The 18,618-nt window shown below is 36.0% G+C and overlaps 1 protein-coding gene across 1 annotated transcript; it reads left to right on the top strand.

Annotated features, from left to right (window-relative positions):
- Window positions 1–773: 773 nt before the first annotated feature.
- CLIC2 (chloride intracellular channel 2) lies at window positions 774–15,969 on the top strand. The gene is made up of 5 exons (XM_040467113.1): window positions 774–880; window positions 1,006–1,131; window positions 13,825–13,931; window positions 14,599–14,780; window positions 15,698–15,969. The coding sequence occupies exons 1-5, from the start codon at window positions 825–827 to the stop codon at window positions 15,857–15,859; spliced, it is 633 nt and encodes a 210-aa protein (XP_040323047.1). The 5' UTR covers window positions 774–824; the 3' UTR covers window positions 15,860–15,969.
- Window positions 15,970–18,618: the final 2,649 nt, after the last annotated feature.

The raw sequence follows: 18,618 nt of genomic DNA, 5'->3' as shown, positions 1-18,618 counted from the left end.
TACTAAAAGAAAACATAAGAGAACATCTTTATACTAAAACAAAATAAGAAAGGTGGAATATTTTTTGTAATCTTTATGTATATAATAGTCATGTAAGCAGATCAGAAAAACTAGACTGCACAGAGGAAAAAAGTAATAGATTTTATGTAAAATCTAAATTTCACATAGGCCATGTTTTAAAATACATGTACTGTGTATCAAAAAGTGTTAATATCTTCAGTATGTAAATAAATTTTTCAAATCAATAAGGAAAATGTCCTCACTTTAATAGAAAAAAATGTAAGATTGTCATGAACAAACACTTCACAAAATAAGGCAATCAAATGGGCAATAAACATATGGAAAATGTCTCTCAGGAAGGAAATTTGGCAGGATCTATTAAAACGGAAAATGTCTTTTTTCAACATTCTCATTTTAAATATTAATTCTAAAGATATAATCTCAGCAGTGGAACAAATTATATGCCCCAAAATATTTGCTGCTGAAATATTTAGGATAGCAAAAATTTTGGAATATCTGAAATGCCCATCAACAGGAAATGGTTATATTATATATACTCTGGTAATATATAAAACAAACTATTATTATTATGTACTAATCAGACTTGTCATTTTAAATACAATAAACTTATTTGATTCATTATCTCCGTCTGCCCACAGATAATAGAATCCATGAGATTAAGGTTATCTCTAGCAACTGGTTCATTTCCCAGTAGGCACTCAATACGTACTGAGCAAATGAATGAATGAGGCCTTCCTTTATCTTAACAGGCTGGAAGTGATGGGGAGAGTATTGGAAACTGTCCCTTTTGCCAACGCCTTTTTATGATCCTCTGGCTTAAAGGAGTTAAATTCAATGTAACTACTGTTGACATGACCAGGTAAGAGAAATCAGGACATGTTTCATTCTGGAGAGTGAAATTGGTAGACACCAATATAATGTTTGTGTTTGTATAATGTGTACTATATCTAAAGGCTTAACTCTACTTATTTTCAATAATTATAGAAAGCCTGAAGAGCTGAAAGACTTAGCCCCAGGCACCAATCCTCCCTTCCTGGTGTATAACAAGGAGTTGAAAACAGACTTCATTAAAATTGAGGAGTTTCTAGAGCAGACACTGGCTCCTCCAAGGTACAGCATTCTACAGGATATTATTGTTGTTGAGAAAATCTATTGTATTGCCCTATTTATTGCAGATTGAGAATTCTTCTAGACATCTTTTTTTCACTGTTGGCCTCTCTTTTGCTATTTTTCTAGCAAAGTTTTCAAAGATCCCCTTGATTACTCTATATATGACTACACACCTTTACTACAGAATTACTTATTTAATATATGTAAAGGTATTAAAACTTTCTGAGTTGTAAGCAGTCTATAAGGAAAGGGCAAAAGATAGATTTAGAAACCTTGGGAAGGCAGGGAATTTCAGCCATAATGAAGTTTGGGGGAATTTATACTGATAGAAATTCGACTTGTTTTATTGTAGAGCCCTCACAAGATCTTCAGTTTGGAAACAGCTTTTGATTCGGTCTGATCTCTAAGCTCTGCAGGTTGAGAAATATTATGTCTACTAAGCATAAACTTCCCCCCTTCAACTTTAAATACACAAAGATATTAAATTTAACATTTCAAAGTACTTTTATATTCCTTATGCTATCTGTGCCTTTTATTCACATGACTTATTCATTCCATAACTGAAAGTCTATATCTTCCATTTCTCTTCACCCATTTTCACACATCCTCCACCCCTTTAACCTCTGGCAACCAGTGATTTATGCTGTGTATTTATGGGTCTGTTTCTGGAGGCATCACAATTACAGACTTCAAGTTATATTACAAAGCTGTAGTGATCAAGACAGTACGGTAGTGGCACAAAAATGGACACATAGATCAATAGAACAGAATAGAAAACCCAGAAATGAACACACAACCGTATGGTCAATTAATCTTTGACAAAGAAGAAAACAATATCCAATGGGAAAAAGATAGTGTCTTTAACAAATGGTGTTAGGAAAACTGGACAGCAACAAGCAAAAGAATGAAATTGGACCCTTTTCTTACACAGTACACAAAAGTAAATTCAAAGTGGATTAAGGAAGGCACTTGTGATGAGCACTGGGTATTATAGGTAAGTGATGAATCACTAAATTTCTACACCTGAAATCAATTTTACCATATATGTTAACTAACTAGAATTTAAACAAAAACTTGAAAAAAAAAGACAGTAGTGATGGTTGCACAACACAGTGAATGTAATTAATGTCACTGAATTGTAAACATAAAAAATGCTTAAAATGGCAGATTTTATATATTTTTTCCACAATAAAAATTTTTTTTAAAAAATGCATTAAAGACCTAAATGTGACACAGGAAACTATCAAAATCCTAGAGGAGAACACAGGCAGCAACTTCTCTGATATTGGCCATAGCAACTTCTTACTAGATATGTCTCCTGAGACAAGGAAAACAAAGCAAAAATAAGCTGTTGGGACTTAATCAAAATATAAAACTTCTGCACAGTGAAGGAAGCAATCAACAAAACTAAAAGGCAACCTGTGGGATGGGAGAAGATCTTTGCAAATGACATATCTGATAAAGGATTAGTATCTTAAATATATAAAGAACTTATAAAACTGAACACCCAAAAACAAAATAATCCAGTTTAAAAAGGGCAGAAGAAGGGCACCTGGATGGCTCAGTCGGTTAGGCATCTCTTAGTTTTGCCTCAGGTCATGATCTTGGAGCTTCATGGGTTCAAGCCTCGCATTAGGCTCTGTACTGGCAGTGCAGAGCCTGTTTGGGATTCTCTCTCTTTCCCTCTTTCTCTGTCCTTCCCCCACTTGCACTGTCTCTGTCTCTCTCAAAATAAACTTTTTTAATGGGCAGAATATGTGAATTAATATTTTTCCAAAGAAGACATCCACATGGCCAACAGACACATGAAAAGATGCTCGACATCACTCATCATCAGGGAAATGCAAATCAAGACTACAATGAGATATCACCTCACACCTGTCAGAGTGGCTAAAATCAACAACACAAGGAACAACAAGTGGTGTTGAGGATATGCAGAAAAAGGAACTCTCTTGTACTGTTCGTGGGAATGTAAACTAGTGCAGTTTGTGGAAAACAGTATGGAGGTTCCTCAAAAAACTAAAAATTGAACTACCCTATGACCCAGTAACTGTACTACTGGGTATTTATGCAAAGAATACAAAAATACTGGTGTGCCTGGGAAGCTCAGTCGGTTAAGCATTCAGCTCTTGATTTTGGCTCAGGTCCTGATCTCACAGTTCATGAAATCGAGCCCCTAGTTGGCCTCTGTGCTGATGACACAGAGCCTGCTTGATATTCTCTCTCTCTCTCTCTCTCTCTCTCTCTCTCTCTCTCTGTCTCCCTCTGCCCCTCTCCCCTGCTCAGTCTCTCTCCCTCTCTCTCTAAAATAAAAAAGAAGATGTGGTATATATATGGTGTATGGAATATTACTCAGCCAAGAAAGAGGATTTAAGATGGCAGAGTAGTAAAGGGACCCTGGGCTTGTCTTGTCCCTTGAACACAGCTAGATCAACATCAAATCATTTTGCACACCTAAGAAATTAATCTGAGGATTAAGAGAACAATCTGCATAATTTGGGGGAGAGAACGTGGCAGGTTTCTTTTAACAAACAAATCAAAGCATACCTAGTTAAAGGTCCAAACACTCCCCAGTTAAAGCAAGGAGGAACTCTGCAGAGGACTGACAGACAATTTACAGCAGCAGAGGCCACATAGCATATACCAGAAACACTTCCTGAAGTGCCAGGCCCTGGACATTGTATAAACCCTTCTTACTATAGCATTACTCTCAAGAACATGAAACATAACAAGCTTTCATACACACAAAAGACAGAAACCTAGATAAAATTACAAGATAGATTAATTCTCCCCCCAAAAAAAGATCAAGAAGCAACCACAGTCAAGGATTTACTCAAAATAGATATAAATAATATATCTTAACAAGAATTTAGAAAAACAGTCATAAGAATAGTAGATGGGCTTGAAAAAAATCACAGAATATACCAGAGAAACCCTTGATGCAGAGAAAAAAAAAACCTAAAAATTAGGCCAAAATTTAAAAAAAAATGCTATGAGATGTAAAACTGAGTGGATGTAATCACAACAAGGACAGAAGAAGTAAATGAATGAATAGGTTATACAGAATATAAAATTATGGAAAATGATGAGGCTGAAAAGGAGGGAGAAAGAAAACTATTGGATCACAAATATAGACTTAGGGAACTCAGCGATTGTATACAGTGCAATACTATCCATATTATAGGAGTTCCAGAAGAAGAAGAAGAAGGGGGAAAGGGGACACAAGGTTTTATATCTGAGAACCCCTAATCTGGGGGGAAGGGAAACAGGCATTCAAGTCCAAGAAGCACAGAGAACTCCCCTCAAAATCAACAAAGACAGGTCAACACCAAGACATATCATAGTGAAACCTTCAAAATACAAAAACAAAGAGATAATTCTGAAAGCAGCTAGAGACAAAATGTCGTTAACCTACAAAAGTAGACATATAAGGTTAGAAGCAGATGTGTCCACAGGCCTTCTGGCAGGCCAGAAGGGAGTGGCAAGATATATTCAATGTACTAAACAGAAAAATATGCAGGCAATAATACCTTATCCAGCAAGTCTGCCATTCAGAATAGAAGGAGAGGTACAGAGTTTCCAAGACAAGCAAAAACTAAAGGAGTTCATGAACACTAAACAAGCTCTGCAAGAATTATTAAAAGGAACACTTTGACCAGGAAAGAGAGACCAAAAGCAACAAAGACTAGAAAAGAACAGAGACAATCTACATGAGTAGCGACTTTCAGGTAATACAATGACACTAAATTCATATCTATCAATAATTACTGTAAGTGTAAATGGACTAAGTGCTCTAATCAAAAGACATAGGGTCAGAATGGATTAAAAAAAAAAGACCCATTGATATGCTGCTTACAAGCAACTCATTTTAGCCCCAAACTCACTTCCAGATTGAAAAAACAATTGAAGATAAATTGAAGAATAATGTATCATATTAATGGACATCAAAAGAAAGCTGGAGTAGCCATACTTACATCAGACAAACTAGATTTAAACAAAAAACTGTTATAAGAGATGAAGAAAGGCACTATATCATAATAAAGGGGTCTATACAACAAGATCTAACAACTGTAAATTTTATGCCTCCAACTTGGAACAGCCAAATATATAAATCAATTAATAACAAACCTAAAGAAACTCACTGATGATAATACAATAATACAGGACTTTAACACCCCACTTATATCAATGGACAGATCACCTAAGCAGAAGATCAACAAGGAAACAATGGCTTTGAATGATACACTGGATCAGATGGAATATTACTCAGCCATAAAAAAGAATGAAATCTTGCTATTTGCAACGATGTGTATGGAGCTAGAGAGTATTATGCTAAGCAAAATAAGTCAGTCATAGAAAGACAAACACCATATGATTTCACTCATAGGTGGAATTTAAGAAACAAAACAAATGAGCAGAGGAGAAAAAGAGAGAGAAAGAGAGAGACAGGGGGGCAAACCAAGAAACAAACTCTAACTATAGAGAACAAGGTGATGGTTACCAAAAGGGAGGTGGATGGGGGATGGGTAAAAGAGGTGATGAAGATTTAGGTGTTATCACTCTTTAAATCTGTGCCAATGTGATGGGTATAATGATATCACATTGATACTTTAAATTGCATTTCCCTGAATAATAGGTGAATTTGAGCATCTTTACATATGTTGATTGATCATTTGGTTTTGTTCTGTGAATCATCTTGTCAAATCCTTCTGATTTTCTGTTGGCTTATGTATCAGTTAGGGTTTGCATTCAATTCTGATAACTAGAGATGAAAAAAGTGGCTTAAATAAATACGGGTTTTATTTTTCTCACATAATGAGCCAAGAATGAGTCATTGTAGGGATGGAATGATGGTTCCATGACTTCACTGGGGACCCAAGCTCTTTCTAATCTCTCTTCTGTGCTATCCTTCAGGTGAGGCTTCCAGTCTCAAAGTTAATTTGTGGTGACAATATGTCCGCTGGAATTCCAGGCAACAGATCTAATTCCCACACAAGAAGAAGGAAAAGGACAAAGAACAAAAGATGCAAGCTAGATTTTTTTAAATATTTATTTATTTTTGAGAGAGATAGACAGACAGAATGCAAGGAGGGGAGGGGCAGTGATAGAGGGAGACAGAGAATCCGAAGCAGGCTCCAGGCTCCGAGCTGTCAGCACAGAGCCTGATGCAGGGCTCGAACTCACAACCATGAGATCAATGACCTGAGCTGAAGTCGGACGCTTAACCGACTGAGCCACCCAGGCGCCCCAAAAGGTACAAGCTAGATTTAAGAAGTTTTTGCAGAAGCCACATCAACAATTTGCATTATTTACATTTCATCATCCAAAAATAATTCACATGGTCACATATAAATATAAAGGGGACCTAGGAAATGTAGTTTTTATCCAGGTATATCACCACCCCTAATAAAACAAAAACAAGTTTTAGTTAATGAAAGGAAGGAAAGAAGGAAGAGAAAGAAAGACAGAGAGATAGGTACAGAACTGTGTTATCAGCCATAGTCTGCTTCTTACATGCAACACACTTACTCCCAAGAGCTACAACTTCCAAGTTCCATATAGTTACTGCATCCTGCTCAAAGTTCAGGATCTTTGGGTGATGTGCAACATCTCCATTAGATACTAATTATAGGGCAATTAAATAAATTAAAAGACAAGTTTTCTCCACCAACTCCTTGATGCACTCGATATATCATGGTAGAGCAGGAACTGGATAGCTGGAATAAAAACTTCCATTTTTAATATTTATTTATTTTTTTTTTTTTTTTACTTATTTTTGGGACAGAGAGAGACAGAGCATGAACGGGGGAGGGGCAGAGAGAGAGGGAGACACAGAATCGGAAACAGGCTCCACGCTCCGAGCCATCAGCCCAGAGCCCGACGCGGGGCTCGAACTCACAGACCGCGAAATCGTGACCTGGCTGAAGTCGGACGCTTAACCGACTGCGCCACCCAGGCGCCCCAAAAACTTCCATTTTTAAAAGGATAATGATAAAAAAGGATAGGATAACACACAGCAATCACCGGTTCATAACAGTTACCATTGTTAGAGAAACAGCTGAAAGACGTTCTAGGTATTGGCATTACAAACAATGCTAAAATGTACTTTCTTTTTACAAAGCCCTCCAGAGTGATTATTTTGCTAGATATGGAAGTCCTTCCATATAAACTTCATATAAAAATTTAAAACCTGTTAGATACCCACATCAATGAAAATGAGGGAGTGTGGAACTCCAAAAATCTATCCCTCCATGAAAGCAATGAATAGCTTGGGGGAGGGGGGGGAAACCGTCAGAATCAGCTTTTCCAGAACTCTGGAATCTAACCAAAAATTTACAACACTGAAGGAAATATTAGTAAAGAAAAAAAAGCTGAATTTTAGTAAAAGAGCCTTGTGGCATTTTAGATTATCTTGTTACCATATTCCACTCCCCAGTCTTGAGCAGCCTTAAAGATAGTAGTCCACATTGTGGCTGCAGGATACTGGTATCAGAAGACATGATATGGGCTTTATTCTCAAAAATTGTGGTTATGTGGTTTGGCCTAGTGGCACCCTGAAGGATTGGCTTGAGGGTTCGTGTTTTTTCACCTACCCTGGAGCTTTCCCAGGGTTGAGGCAGGCTCTTTGGTGGCATTCATGGAAGGCATTTAAAGGCACATGTATTAGCCATTGCCACATGGGGAAAGGAATAGCACTTGAGGAAAGCAATAGACAAACTGAAAAGCCTGGGAAGAAATAGGCTGGATGTTTGGAGGATACGTAGGGGAATATGGGCTTTAAAAAAGCTTTCATGTATTCTAAGGACTCTAGAAGCCCATGCACATGTCCAGGTTTAGGCCTATGCTCAGAAAAGACCTGAGAAGACCCTAAGCTCTTACTTCTGACTTCAGGCACCATGCAAGCAGAAATTGAAGGCTAGGGGCACCTGGGTGGCTCAGTCAGTTAAACATCCAACTTCGGCTCAGGTCATGATCTCGCGGTTTGTGACTTAAAGTCCCACATTGGGCTCTGTGCTGATAGCTCAGAGCCTGGAGCCTGCTTCCGATTCTGTGTCTCCCTCTCTCTGCCTCTCCCCTGCTTGTGCTCGCTCTTTCTCTCTCTGTCTCTCAAAAGTAAATACACATTGAAAAAAAAAGAAATTGAAGGTTAAGCTGTAAACTGCATACATAAGCATTGAAGGAGAGCCTCAACTCAGAGAAAGACTGCAAACACTGGGATACGTTTTCTTTCTTGGTTTGTTTGCTTGGTTGGTTGGTTTGATTCCAGGAGAATAACAAAATATCCATTAAATCAATAACCAACCAAAGATAATGGGACAAATATTTCAGTAGCCCCAAACAACAAAGAACACAGAGTTTAAAAAATTACTTCAGAAAATTTACTAAACAAATAAACAATACTCATAATAAGCAGCAACACAAACCCCAAGGAATGGAAGGATCTGATTTTCAGAGTTTCTACCGTATAATATTTGAGCGTCCAGTTTTCAAGAAAAAAATATAATTCATGTCAAGAAACAAGAAAGTATGGCCCATTCACAGGATAAAAAAGAAATTAATAGAATCTGTTCCTGAGAAAATCCAGATATGTGATTCAATAGACAAAGACTTTACATCAACTGTCTTAAATATGTTTAGAATGCTAAAGAAAGCCATAAACAAAGAACTAAAGGAAACCACAGAGAGCATCCTCAGCATAGAGAGAACAGCAATAAACAGAAACTGTAAAAAGGAACCAAATAGAAAATCTGGAGTTGAAAAGTACAATTACTAAAATGAACAATTCACTAGAGGGTTTCAACAGCAGATTTGAACATATAAAAGAGGTAATAAGCAAAAGTGAGCATAAATTGATTGAGATTATCCAGTCTGAGTAAAAGGAAGAAAATGAACAGAATCTAACAGACCAGTGGAATACCATCAAATGTACCAAGATACACATAATAGGAGTCCCAGAATGAGACAACAGAGATAAAGATGCAGAAGAATGTTTGAAGTAATAATGGCTGAAAGTTTCCCAAATTTAATTAAATACATTTATCTATACATCCAAGGAGGTCAATGAAATCCAAGTGGAATAGAGACAAAGATATCAACACCAGGATACATTATAATCAAATTATCTAAAGCCAAAGCCAAAGATAGAATCTTGAAAGCAGCAAGAGAAAAATGACTCCTCATGTAGAAGAGATATTCAGTAAGATTAACAGATGATTCTCCATCAGAAACCATGGAGACCAGAAGGCAGACAGATGACATATTAAGTGCTGAAAGAAAAAAAAATCAACCAAGAATTCCATATCTGGCAAAACTATCCTTCAAAAATGAAAGGGAAGTTAAGACATTCCACATGAACAAAAACTGAGGAATTTTGTTGCTAGTAGACCTATTCTACAAAAAATGCTACAGGGAGTCCTTCAGGCATAAATGAGAGGCCACTAGACAGTAAATTAAGGTCATGTGAAGAATAAAGAGCACGAGTAAAAGAGGGAAGCCATACTCATCTCAATGCAAAAAAAAAATGGACAAAATCTGACACCATTTCATGATAATACTCAACAAACTAGGAACAGAAGGGAAGTTCCTCAACCTGACAAAAAGCATCTAATACCCACACATAACATCATACTTAATGGTAAGGGATTAAAAACTTTCCCCTTAGGATTAGGAACAACACAGGGGTACCATATCTGATACTTCTGTTTAACACTGCATTGGAAGTTTTAACCAGAGTGGTTATGAAAAAAAAATAAATAAAAAGTATTCAAAATGGAAAGGAAGAAGTAAAACTATCTTTATTTGCAGATGGCATAATCTTTCACACAGAAAATCCTTTAAAATCCACTAAAAAACTACTAGAACTCATACATGATTTAAATACAATTGAAATATACAGATCAATATACAAAAATCAATTTTATTTATTTACACTATCATTGAATAATCCAAAAAGTAAATTTAAAAAACAATTCCATTTTCAACAGTATAAGAAATAACAAAAACTTCGGAATAAACTTAATAAAGACTTCTCTGCTGAAAATCACAAACCATTGCTGAAAGAAGACCTAAAAAATGGAAAGACATGTATATTAGTTTCTTAGGGCTGCCACAACTAAGTGCCATAAATTGAGTGGTTTAAAACAACAGAAATTTGTCTTATAGTTCTGAAGGCCAGAAGTATGAAGTCAAAGAATCAGCAGGGCCATGCTCCCTCTGAAACCTTTAGGAGAAAGATCCTTCCTTGCCTCTTCTTAGTTTCCAGTGGCTTTCCAGCAATCACTGGTGTTCTTTGACTTGTGGATCCATAATTCCAATCCTCCATCTTCACATGGCATTTTCCCCACAAATCATTCTGGGAAAACTAGATATTCACATGCAAGAGAAAAAAGTTAGACCCTTACCTCATACCATAAACAAAAATTAACTCAAAGCACATCAAAGACCTAGACATATGGGCTGAAACTATAAAACTCTTAGAAGAAAACATATGGGTAAATCTTCAGGACCTTGTATTTGGCAATAGAATCTTAGATATGACACCAAATGCACAGCAATGAAATAAAAAGTAGATAAATTAGAGTTCATCAAACTAAAACCATTTGTGCATCAAAGAACACTATCAAAAAAAAAGAAAAATTAATCCAAAAAAAATGGGAGACAGTGTTTCCAAATCATGTATCTGATAAAGGTCTAGCTTCCACAATATATAAAGAACTCTTACAATTCAACAACAGAAAAGCAAACAACCTAATTTTAAAAGTGTCAAGAAAGTAGATATTTCTCAAGAGAATATATGCAAATGCCTAATGAGCACATGTAAAGATGCTTAACATCATTAGTTATTGGGGAAATGCAGATCAAAACCATAGTGAGATAACACTTAAAAGCCACTAAGATGGCTATCATGAAAAAAAAAAAACCAGGAAATAGCAAATGCTTACAAAAATGTGGAACAATTGGAATTCTCATACGTTGCTGGTAGAAATGCTGCCATTGTGGAAAAAAATTTGACAGTTACTCAAAAATTTCAACATAGAGTTACCACATAGCCCAGCAATTCTATTCCTAGATATATACTCAAAAGAACTGAAAACAGGTATTCAAACAAAATCGTGTACACAATCATAGCAGCACTATTTACACTAGCCAAATGGTGAAAACAACATAAATATCCATCAAGTGATTACTGGATAAAGAAAATGTGGTCTATCCATACAATGAAATATTATTCAACCATAAAAAAGAATGAAGTACTGATACATACCAGGATATGAGCCTTGACCATCATACTGAGTGAAATAAGCCAAAAACAATAGGCCACATATTGTATGATTCCATTTATATGAAATGTCTAGAATAAGCAAGTCCATAGAGACAGAAAGATTAGTGGTTCCAGGGACTGAGAGGAGGTGTGAATGGGGAGTAACTGCTAATGGGAACTTTGAAGTTTATAATATAGTTTTGTTGACTATAATCACTATGCTGTCCTTATTTATCTACTAATTGCAAGCTTTTAACATTTAAACATCTCCCCAATCCCCCCACCAAGGTGCCTCCAGTAACTATAATTTTACTCTCTTTTTTATGATTTTTTGCTTTTTAGATTCTACATATAAGTTAGATCATACAGTATATGTCTTTGTCTGACTTATCTCACCTAGAATAATGTCCTCCAGGTCCATTCATGTTGTTAGAAATAGTAGGATTTCCTTCTTTTTTATGGTTGAATAATATTCCATTGTATATACACCACATGTCCTTTATCCATTCATCCACTGATTTACATTAGGTTATCAACATAAGTGCCAGTCTTATGTTCTTTGATGAGGTTTTGTTTTGTTTTGTTTTGTTTCATATTGGTTCTATACCTTTGTATTAAGTTATTTCTAAATATTTTATACTTTATCACAATTGTAAATGGAATATGCTACTAATATCTATTTCCATCTGGTTATTGGTAGCATAGAAAACTTATTTTTTTAATGTTTGACTTGTATTAGCCACCTTACTGAAATATCTCATTAATTCTGTCTTGTTCCTAAATTTAATGTAAATGGTTTTAAAGTTACCATTTAGAATGTTGTTTGTCTTATTTGTTAGTGCACTCAGCACAATGTTGAAGACAAGTAGTGATAATGATTATTCTCATCATTTACTCATTTTAAGGGAAACAGTTCTAACATTTCACCATGTAATATGGTGCTTGCTGAAAGTTTTTGATGGATATATTTTATCAAGTTAAGGAAATTAATGAATTAGTTTAATCATTCAATAAATATTTACTGAGTACTTACTATCAAACAATATTCTAGACACTTGAAACACATCAGTGATTAAACCAGGCAAAAACACTGTCTTAGTAGACCTTACATTCTAGTTGGGGAAGACAATAAATAGGCAAGATTAAAAAGCAAAACAGAAACTATTTTAGATGATGTTAAATACTAAGAAAAAATAAAACTAGGGAGTAAAGTATGGGGTAAGGGCAGGGTAAGGTTGCAATGTTAAATAGAGTGGGCAGAGGAAGGTCTCACTTAGAAATATAAAAACTAGATCCGAAAGAAGAGAGGGAGTAGGTCATGTGCATACATAAAGGAAATCAGTCCATTTAAGGGAAGACTAAGTGAAAAAGCCTTGGGGCTGGAGCTTGTCAGGTCTATTTGAAGAACAGCAAAGAGGTAAGTTTCAAGTGTAGTGAGTGGAGAAAAGAGTAGGAGGAAATGAGAGCAGAGTGGCAAGATAGGGTCAGATCACATCAGTCCCTGTAGACTACTATGAGGACTTGGGGTCTGAGTCTGAATGAGATGGGGGCATTGCAAGGTAATAAGTAGGGGAGATACATGATACAATTTACCTTTTAACATGATTGCTCTGGCAGCAAGTGGAAAATAGTCTAAGAGTGTGGGGGACAAGCATGGGAGTGGGGAGAATAGTCAAAGAGCTATTGCAGTAGTATAAGACTTGGACAAGGCAGAGGGCAGTGGAGGTGGTGCGAAGTGGATAAGTTCTGGGTATATTTTGAAAGAGAAACTGGATAGAATTGCTAATGGAGCAAATATGGGGAGGGAGAGAAAGAGAAGTATTAAGGAAGATGACTGTTTGACCTGATCATTTCTAGTTGCTGGTGGGGTTTTTTTATGACTAGGAATTGCTTTGCAATAATTTTTCTGCATCTACTCATGATAATATGGTATTATTTAATTTCTTAATGTGGTGGATTACATTATTACATTATTTAATTTTTATTATGCTAAGTGAACTTTGTATTACTAAGGAGAGGACATCTTGGCTACCTTTTTCCATGCTCTCTATCCTCTTTATTCCTTCATTTTTATGGAATTTACAATAATTTAAAGCCATATTTTTTCCTACTTAGCTTTAAAAACGTATTACCAACAATATATCTTCTGCCAAATAGGCTTTCAGGAACAAGTATGGGGGACTTAACTACCATTTAAAACATTGTTCCTACAGGTAAATGGCCTTTGAATTTTCCACAGCTTGTTTCCTAGTGAACTTTAGAAACTAAAGTATTCTGATATTGGGAAAAATATATATTTACAAATAGAGATTCTCAGAACCCTCTGTTTCCAGCACAATTTTCTAAAACCTCCATTTTCAGTAGAGTACAAGCTAGGACACTTGGTCTCTGACTTATGTGTGAATAATCATGCAGTGATGTTTCTTTTTAAGGTATCCTCACCTGAGTCCCAAGAACAAGGAGTCCTTTGATGTGGGCTGTAACCTCTTTGCCAAGTTTTCTGCATACATAAAGAATACACAAAAAGAAGCAAATAAGAGTAAGATACCTTTATTTAAATTTCTATTTCTCTCACACATTTGCTGACTCCCACAGTCTCACTCAGCTAACATGGGATTTTCCTGAATATGTAATATATGTTGGGGAATGCACTCTTCCTCTGATTTTTTTCTTTTCTCCTTTGAAATTCCTTTCCATGAAATTTTATTAAATTTAGAGCCCAAGATTCAATATAGCAATTACTAACTTGGCTCAATTACAGCATTGACATGCTAGGAGTTAACTAACTGCAGGACTGTATTTTTTAGCACCCCCCCCAACTTTTCCTGTGTGCCTTTAAGGTTTCTTAAACTATAGCATCTACTATCTCCCATGACCATTCTTGAATGGGTTTACTGTATTCTGAGTCATAAGAGCTATTAGTTTCTGATTCCACTTTCTGACTTTTCTGTGTTTAGTAATAACATATGTGACTTTTTCTTTCTTTGACTCTCCTTCCAATGCTCCTCAAGAAGAGTCAAAGAGCATTTGATTAAACACCTGATTCTGTCTTATCAGTGGGTAGTTGAGTTCTAGTTAACTATTTAGATTTTGAAGGGCCAGTGTAAGCAATGTGTTTAGAGATGTCTAAATGTGTGAAAAGCTTATGTAAAATGTAGTCATGAAGACAAAACGTTTATTAGTAACCTTCTGACTTCTTTGCTCAGATTTTGAAAAATCTCTGCTCAGAGAATTTAAACGTCTGGATGACTACTTAAACACCCCGCTTCTGGATGAAATTGATCCAGACAGTGCTGAGGAACTCACAGTTTCCAGAAGATTGTTCTTGGATGGGGACCAGCTGACACTGGCTGACTGCAGCTTGTTACCCAAACTGAACATTATTAAAGTAAGCCTTTGTAGGGCATACTGAATGGTTTGGGAGGGGGTTGGGAGTTGCCAGCATGAAACACAGTGACTAGTGTGAGATTGTTATATGATGGCTTTGTCATCATTATACATGGTATATATCTCCTTTTTCTCCTTAGGAAAAAAAAAAATCCACAGTGATCTCCTCTGGGAACCATAAAAATTTGTTTCTTTCTTCCCAAATCAGAAGGTGCTTTCCACTGGCTTATCTATAAAACAAGAGTAAGGAGTACCTGGGTGGCTCAGTCAGCTGAGCATCTAACTCTTGATTTTGGCTCAGGTCAAGATCTCATGGTTCCTGAGTTCAAGTCCCGCATGGGGCTCTGTGCTGACAGTGCAAAGCTTGCTTGGGATTCTCTCTCTTTCTCTCTCTCTCTCTCTCTCTCTGCCTCCCATGCTTGCATGCATGCTCTCTCAAAATAAATAAATAAACTTAAAAAAAACAAGGGTAATATTACCCATTTCATAGAATTGTTGATTAAATTAAAGCATGTAGAATGCTTAGAACAGTGTCATAACAAATGATAAATAATGTGAGCTACTAGTAATATCATGATGACTTAATCATTGATTTAATAAATTCTTATTGAACAGAACTTATTCTATCTCAGGTCCTATGCCAAACACACAGAATACATAAAGAAATAAGACATAGTTGGGACCCTAAGCAAACTTAGTCTAGTGGAGAAATTCTTCTGATAATCACAGCATAAATTTAAATATGATTACACAAATATAGCTTTGTCTACATTTGTAAAAAAAAACTTTAAAGTAGTAAGTGCAAGATTATTTTTGTGCAGATAACATGTCCTTAATGATCTTGACTCTTGAAATATGTTTCTCCACACTAAGCATGTCATTGATGCCTTTTATTACCGTTTTTTCCCAAAATCCTAGGTTGCTGCCAAGAAATACCGTGACTTTGACATTCCAGCAGAATTCTCAGGAGTCTGGCGCTATCTTCACAATGCCTATGCCCGTGAAGAATTTATCCACACATGTCCTGAAGACAAAGAAATTGAAAACACCTATGCAAGTGTGGCTAAACAGAAGAGTTAAGGCAACTCTTTCCGTAGAAAAAGCCCTCTTTTCACTTGTCATAAAGGTTTCTGGAAATAAGAATATGGAAAATATTGTTTATCCAACTCTCATGAAAAGAATGCTGTATTTTCTGTATCTGGCCAGTCCAAACTATCTTCCCACTATGTATTTTAAAGTTCTTTATATTTTCGCTTACTTTTCTTTATTTCTATGGCATAAGCACTGCAATATTAAATGACACGGAAAGCATCAAGATCTTTTGCTATTTAATTGAATTCCTAGAATGCATTATGTGTAAGCTCAACAGACGGCTGAACTTACAAATGACATAAGTAGAGCCACAATCTTAAACTCCTGAGTTTATTTCTGATATGAATAATAAAATCAGAGAGTATATCAGAAAGGCAAATCCTAAATGAATTCTTTTAAAAATCAGCTCTAAATACAGATCAAGACCAACTGGTATTAGAATGGCATTAAACATTTAGAAATATGACTGTGTCATAGTCAGAGATGGGAATATGACCTTTATGACCAGATTATATTGTTAAATGAGCAAGCATTCATTAGATACAACATAATAATAATTTTTAAAAGATTAACAACAAATATATGGTAAAGTTACAAAGTAAATCAGATCTTTTATTCAATAGAAATGAGAAAACTAGGAAATTTGACCAAAAGGTCTTGTTGCTGTCCATAAAAGGAGAAGGAAAGCTATGCTTAAAGGATAGTCACAAATATTTGTACAGAATTTAAAATGCTCTATTACTATATGTACTCAAATTTACATGTTAAAATAAAATCACTCAAACCTGAAAACAAAACCTGAACTTAACTCAGTCCTTCAAAGGAGAAACTAAGTACAGCCTCAAAAAAGGAAGACCAGGGGCGCCTGGGTGGTGCAGTCGGTTAAGCGTCCGACTTCAGCCAGGTCACGATCTCGCGGTCCGTGAGTTCGAGCCCCGCGTCGGGCTCTGGGCTGATGGCTCGGAGCCTGGAGCCTGTTTCCGATTCTGTGTCTCCCTCTCTCTCTGCCCCTCCCCCGTTCATGCTCTGTCTCTCTCTGTCCCAAAAATAAAAATAAAAACGTTGAAAAAAAATTAAAAAAAAAAAAAAGGAAGACCATAGATCAACAGAACAGAAAATCCAGAAATAAACCTACAACTATATGGTCAATTAATCTTCAACAAAGCAGCAAAGAATATCCAATTGGAAAGAAGCAGTCTCTTTAACAAATGATGTTAGAAAAACTGCACAGAAACATGCAAAAATGGAAACTTGGCCACTTTCTTCACTATACAAAAAATAAATTCAAAATGGAATACATACCTAAATATGAAACCTGAAACCATAAACATCCTAAAGAGAAAACACAGGCCATAGCAACTCTTTTCTAGATATCTCTCCTGAGGCAAAGGAAACAAAAACAAAAAGTAAACTATTGGGACTTCATCAAAATAAGAAACTTCTGCACAGTGAAGGAAACAATCAACAAATCTAAAAGCCAACTGATGGATTGGGAGAAGATATTTGCAAATGACAGATCCAATAAAGGGTTAGTATCCAAAATACATAAAGAACTTACAAAACTGAACATCCAAAAAACAAATAATCCTGTTAATAAATGGGCAGGTGACATGACATTTTTCCAAAGAAGACATCTGGATGGCCAACAGGCACATAAAAAGAGGCTCAACATCACTCATCATCAGGGAACTTCAAATCAAAACCAGAATGGGATACCACCTCACACCTGTCAGAATGGCTAAAATTAACAACTTAGGAAACAACAGATATTGGCGAGGATGTGGAGAAAGGGGAACCCTCTTACACTGTTAGTGGGAATGCAAACTGGTGCAGCTGCTCTGTAAAACAGTATGGAGATTCCTCAAAAAAGTTAAAAAGAGAACTACCCTAGGATACAGCAATTACACTACTAGGTGTTTTACCCAAAATACCTAATTCACAAAATACCTAATTTACAAAAATACTAATTCAAAGGGATTCGTGCACCCCTATGTTTATAGCAGCATTATCAGCAATAGCCAAAGTATGGAAAGAGCCCAAATGTCCATCAACTAATGAATGGATAAAGATGGTGTGTGTGTGTGTGTGTGTGTGTGTGTGTGTGTGTGTAATGGAATATTATCCATAAAAAAGAATGAAATCTTGCCAATTGCAACCACATGGGTGGAGCTAGAGTATTATGCTAAATGAAATAAGTCAGAGAAAGACAAATACCATATGATTTCACTCACAATGTGGAATTTAGGAAACAAAATAAATGAGAAAAGGGGAAAAGAGAGAGAGAGAGAGAGAGAGAGAGAGAGAGAGAAACCAAGAAACACTCTTACTATATAGAACAAATTGATGGTTGCCAGAGGGTAGGTGGTTGGGGAGATGGGTGAAATAGGTGATGGGGATTAAAGAGTGCACTTGTTGTTATGAGCCCTAGGTGATGCATGGAAGTGTTGAATCACTATATTGGACACCTGAAACTCATATAACATTCCATGTTAACTAACCAGAATTAAAATTAAAATCTAAAAAACAATACTGCTATTTATGAGAAAGAAGGAGATAAATGTATTATACCCAGTGTCTGGGGATAGGTTTTTTTAAATATATAAGTCACAACCTAAGACCACCTCCAAGATCTGCTTTGTGATCAGCAAGGGTGAGAGGGCCTTAAGCTATTCAGCTGAGGAAAATGATACCTTGACATCTCAGCAAAGTAGGTGATGATTGATCTGGTTTTCATAAATTAGAAAACT

This window comes from Herpailurus yagouaroundi, unplaced genomic scaffold (assembly GCF_014898765.1).
Source record: "Herpailurus yagouaroundi ecotype Mexico unplaced genomic scaffold, PumYag 67209, whole genome shotgun sequence".
Classification (NCBI taxonomy): Eukaryota; Metazoa; Chordata; class Mammalia; order Carnivora; family Felidae; genus Herpailurus; species Herpailurus yagouaroundi.
The sequence above is the reverse complement of the archived record's forward strand: the minus strand, read 5'-3'. Positions and strand labels throughout refer to the sequence as shown.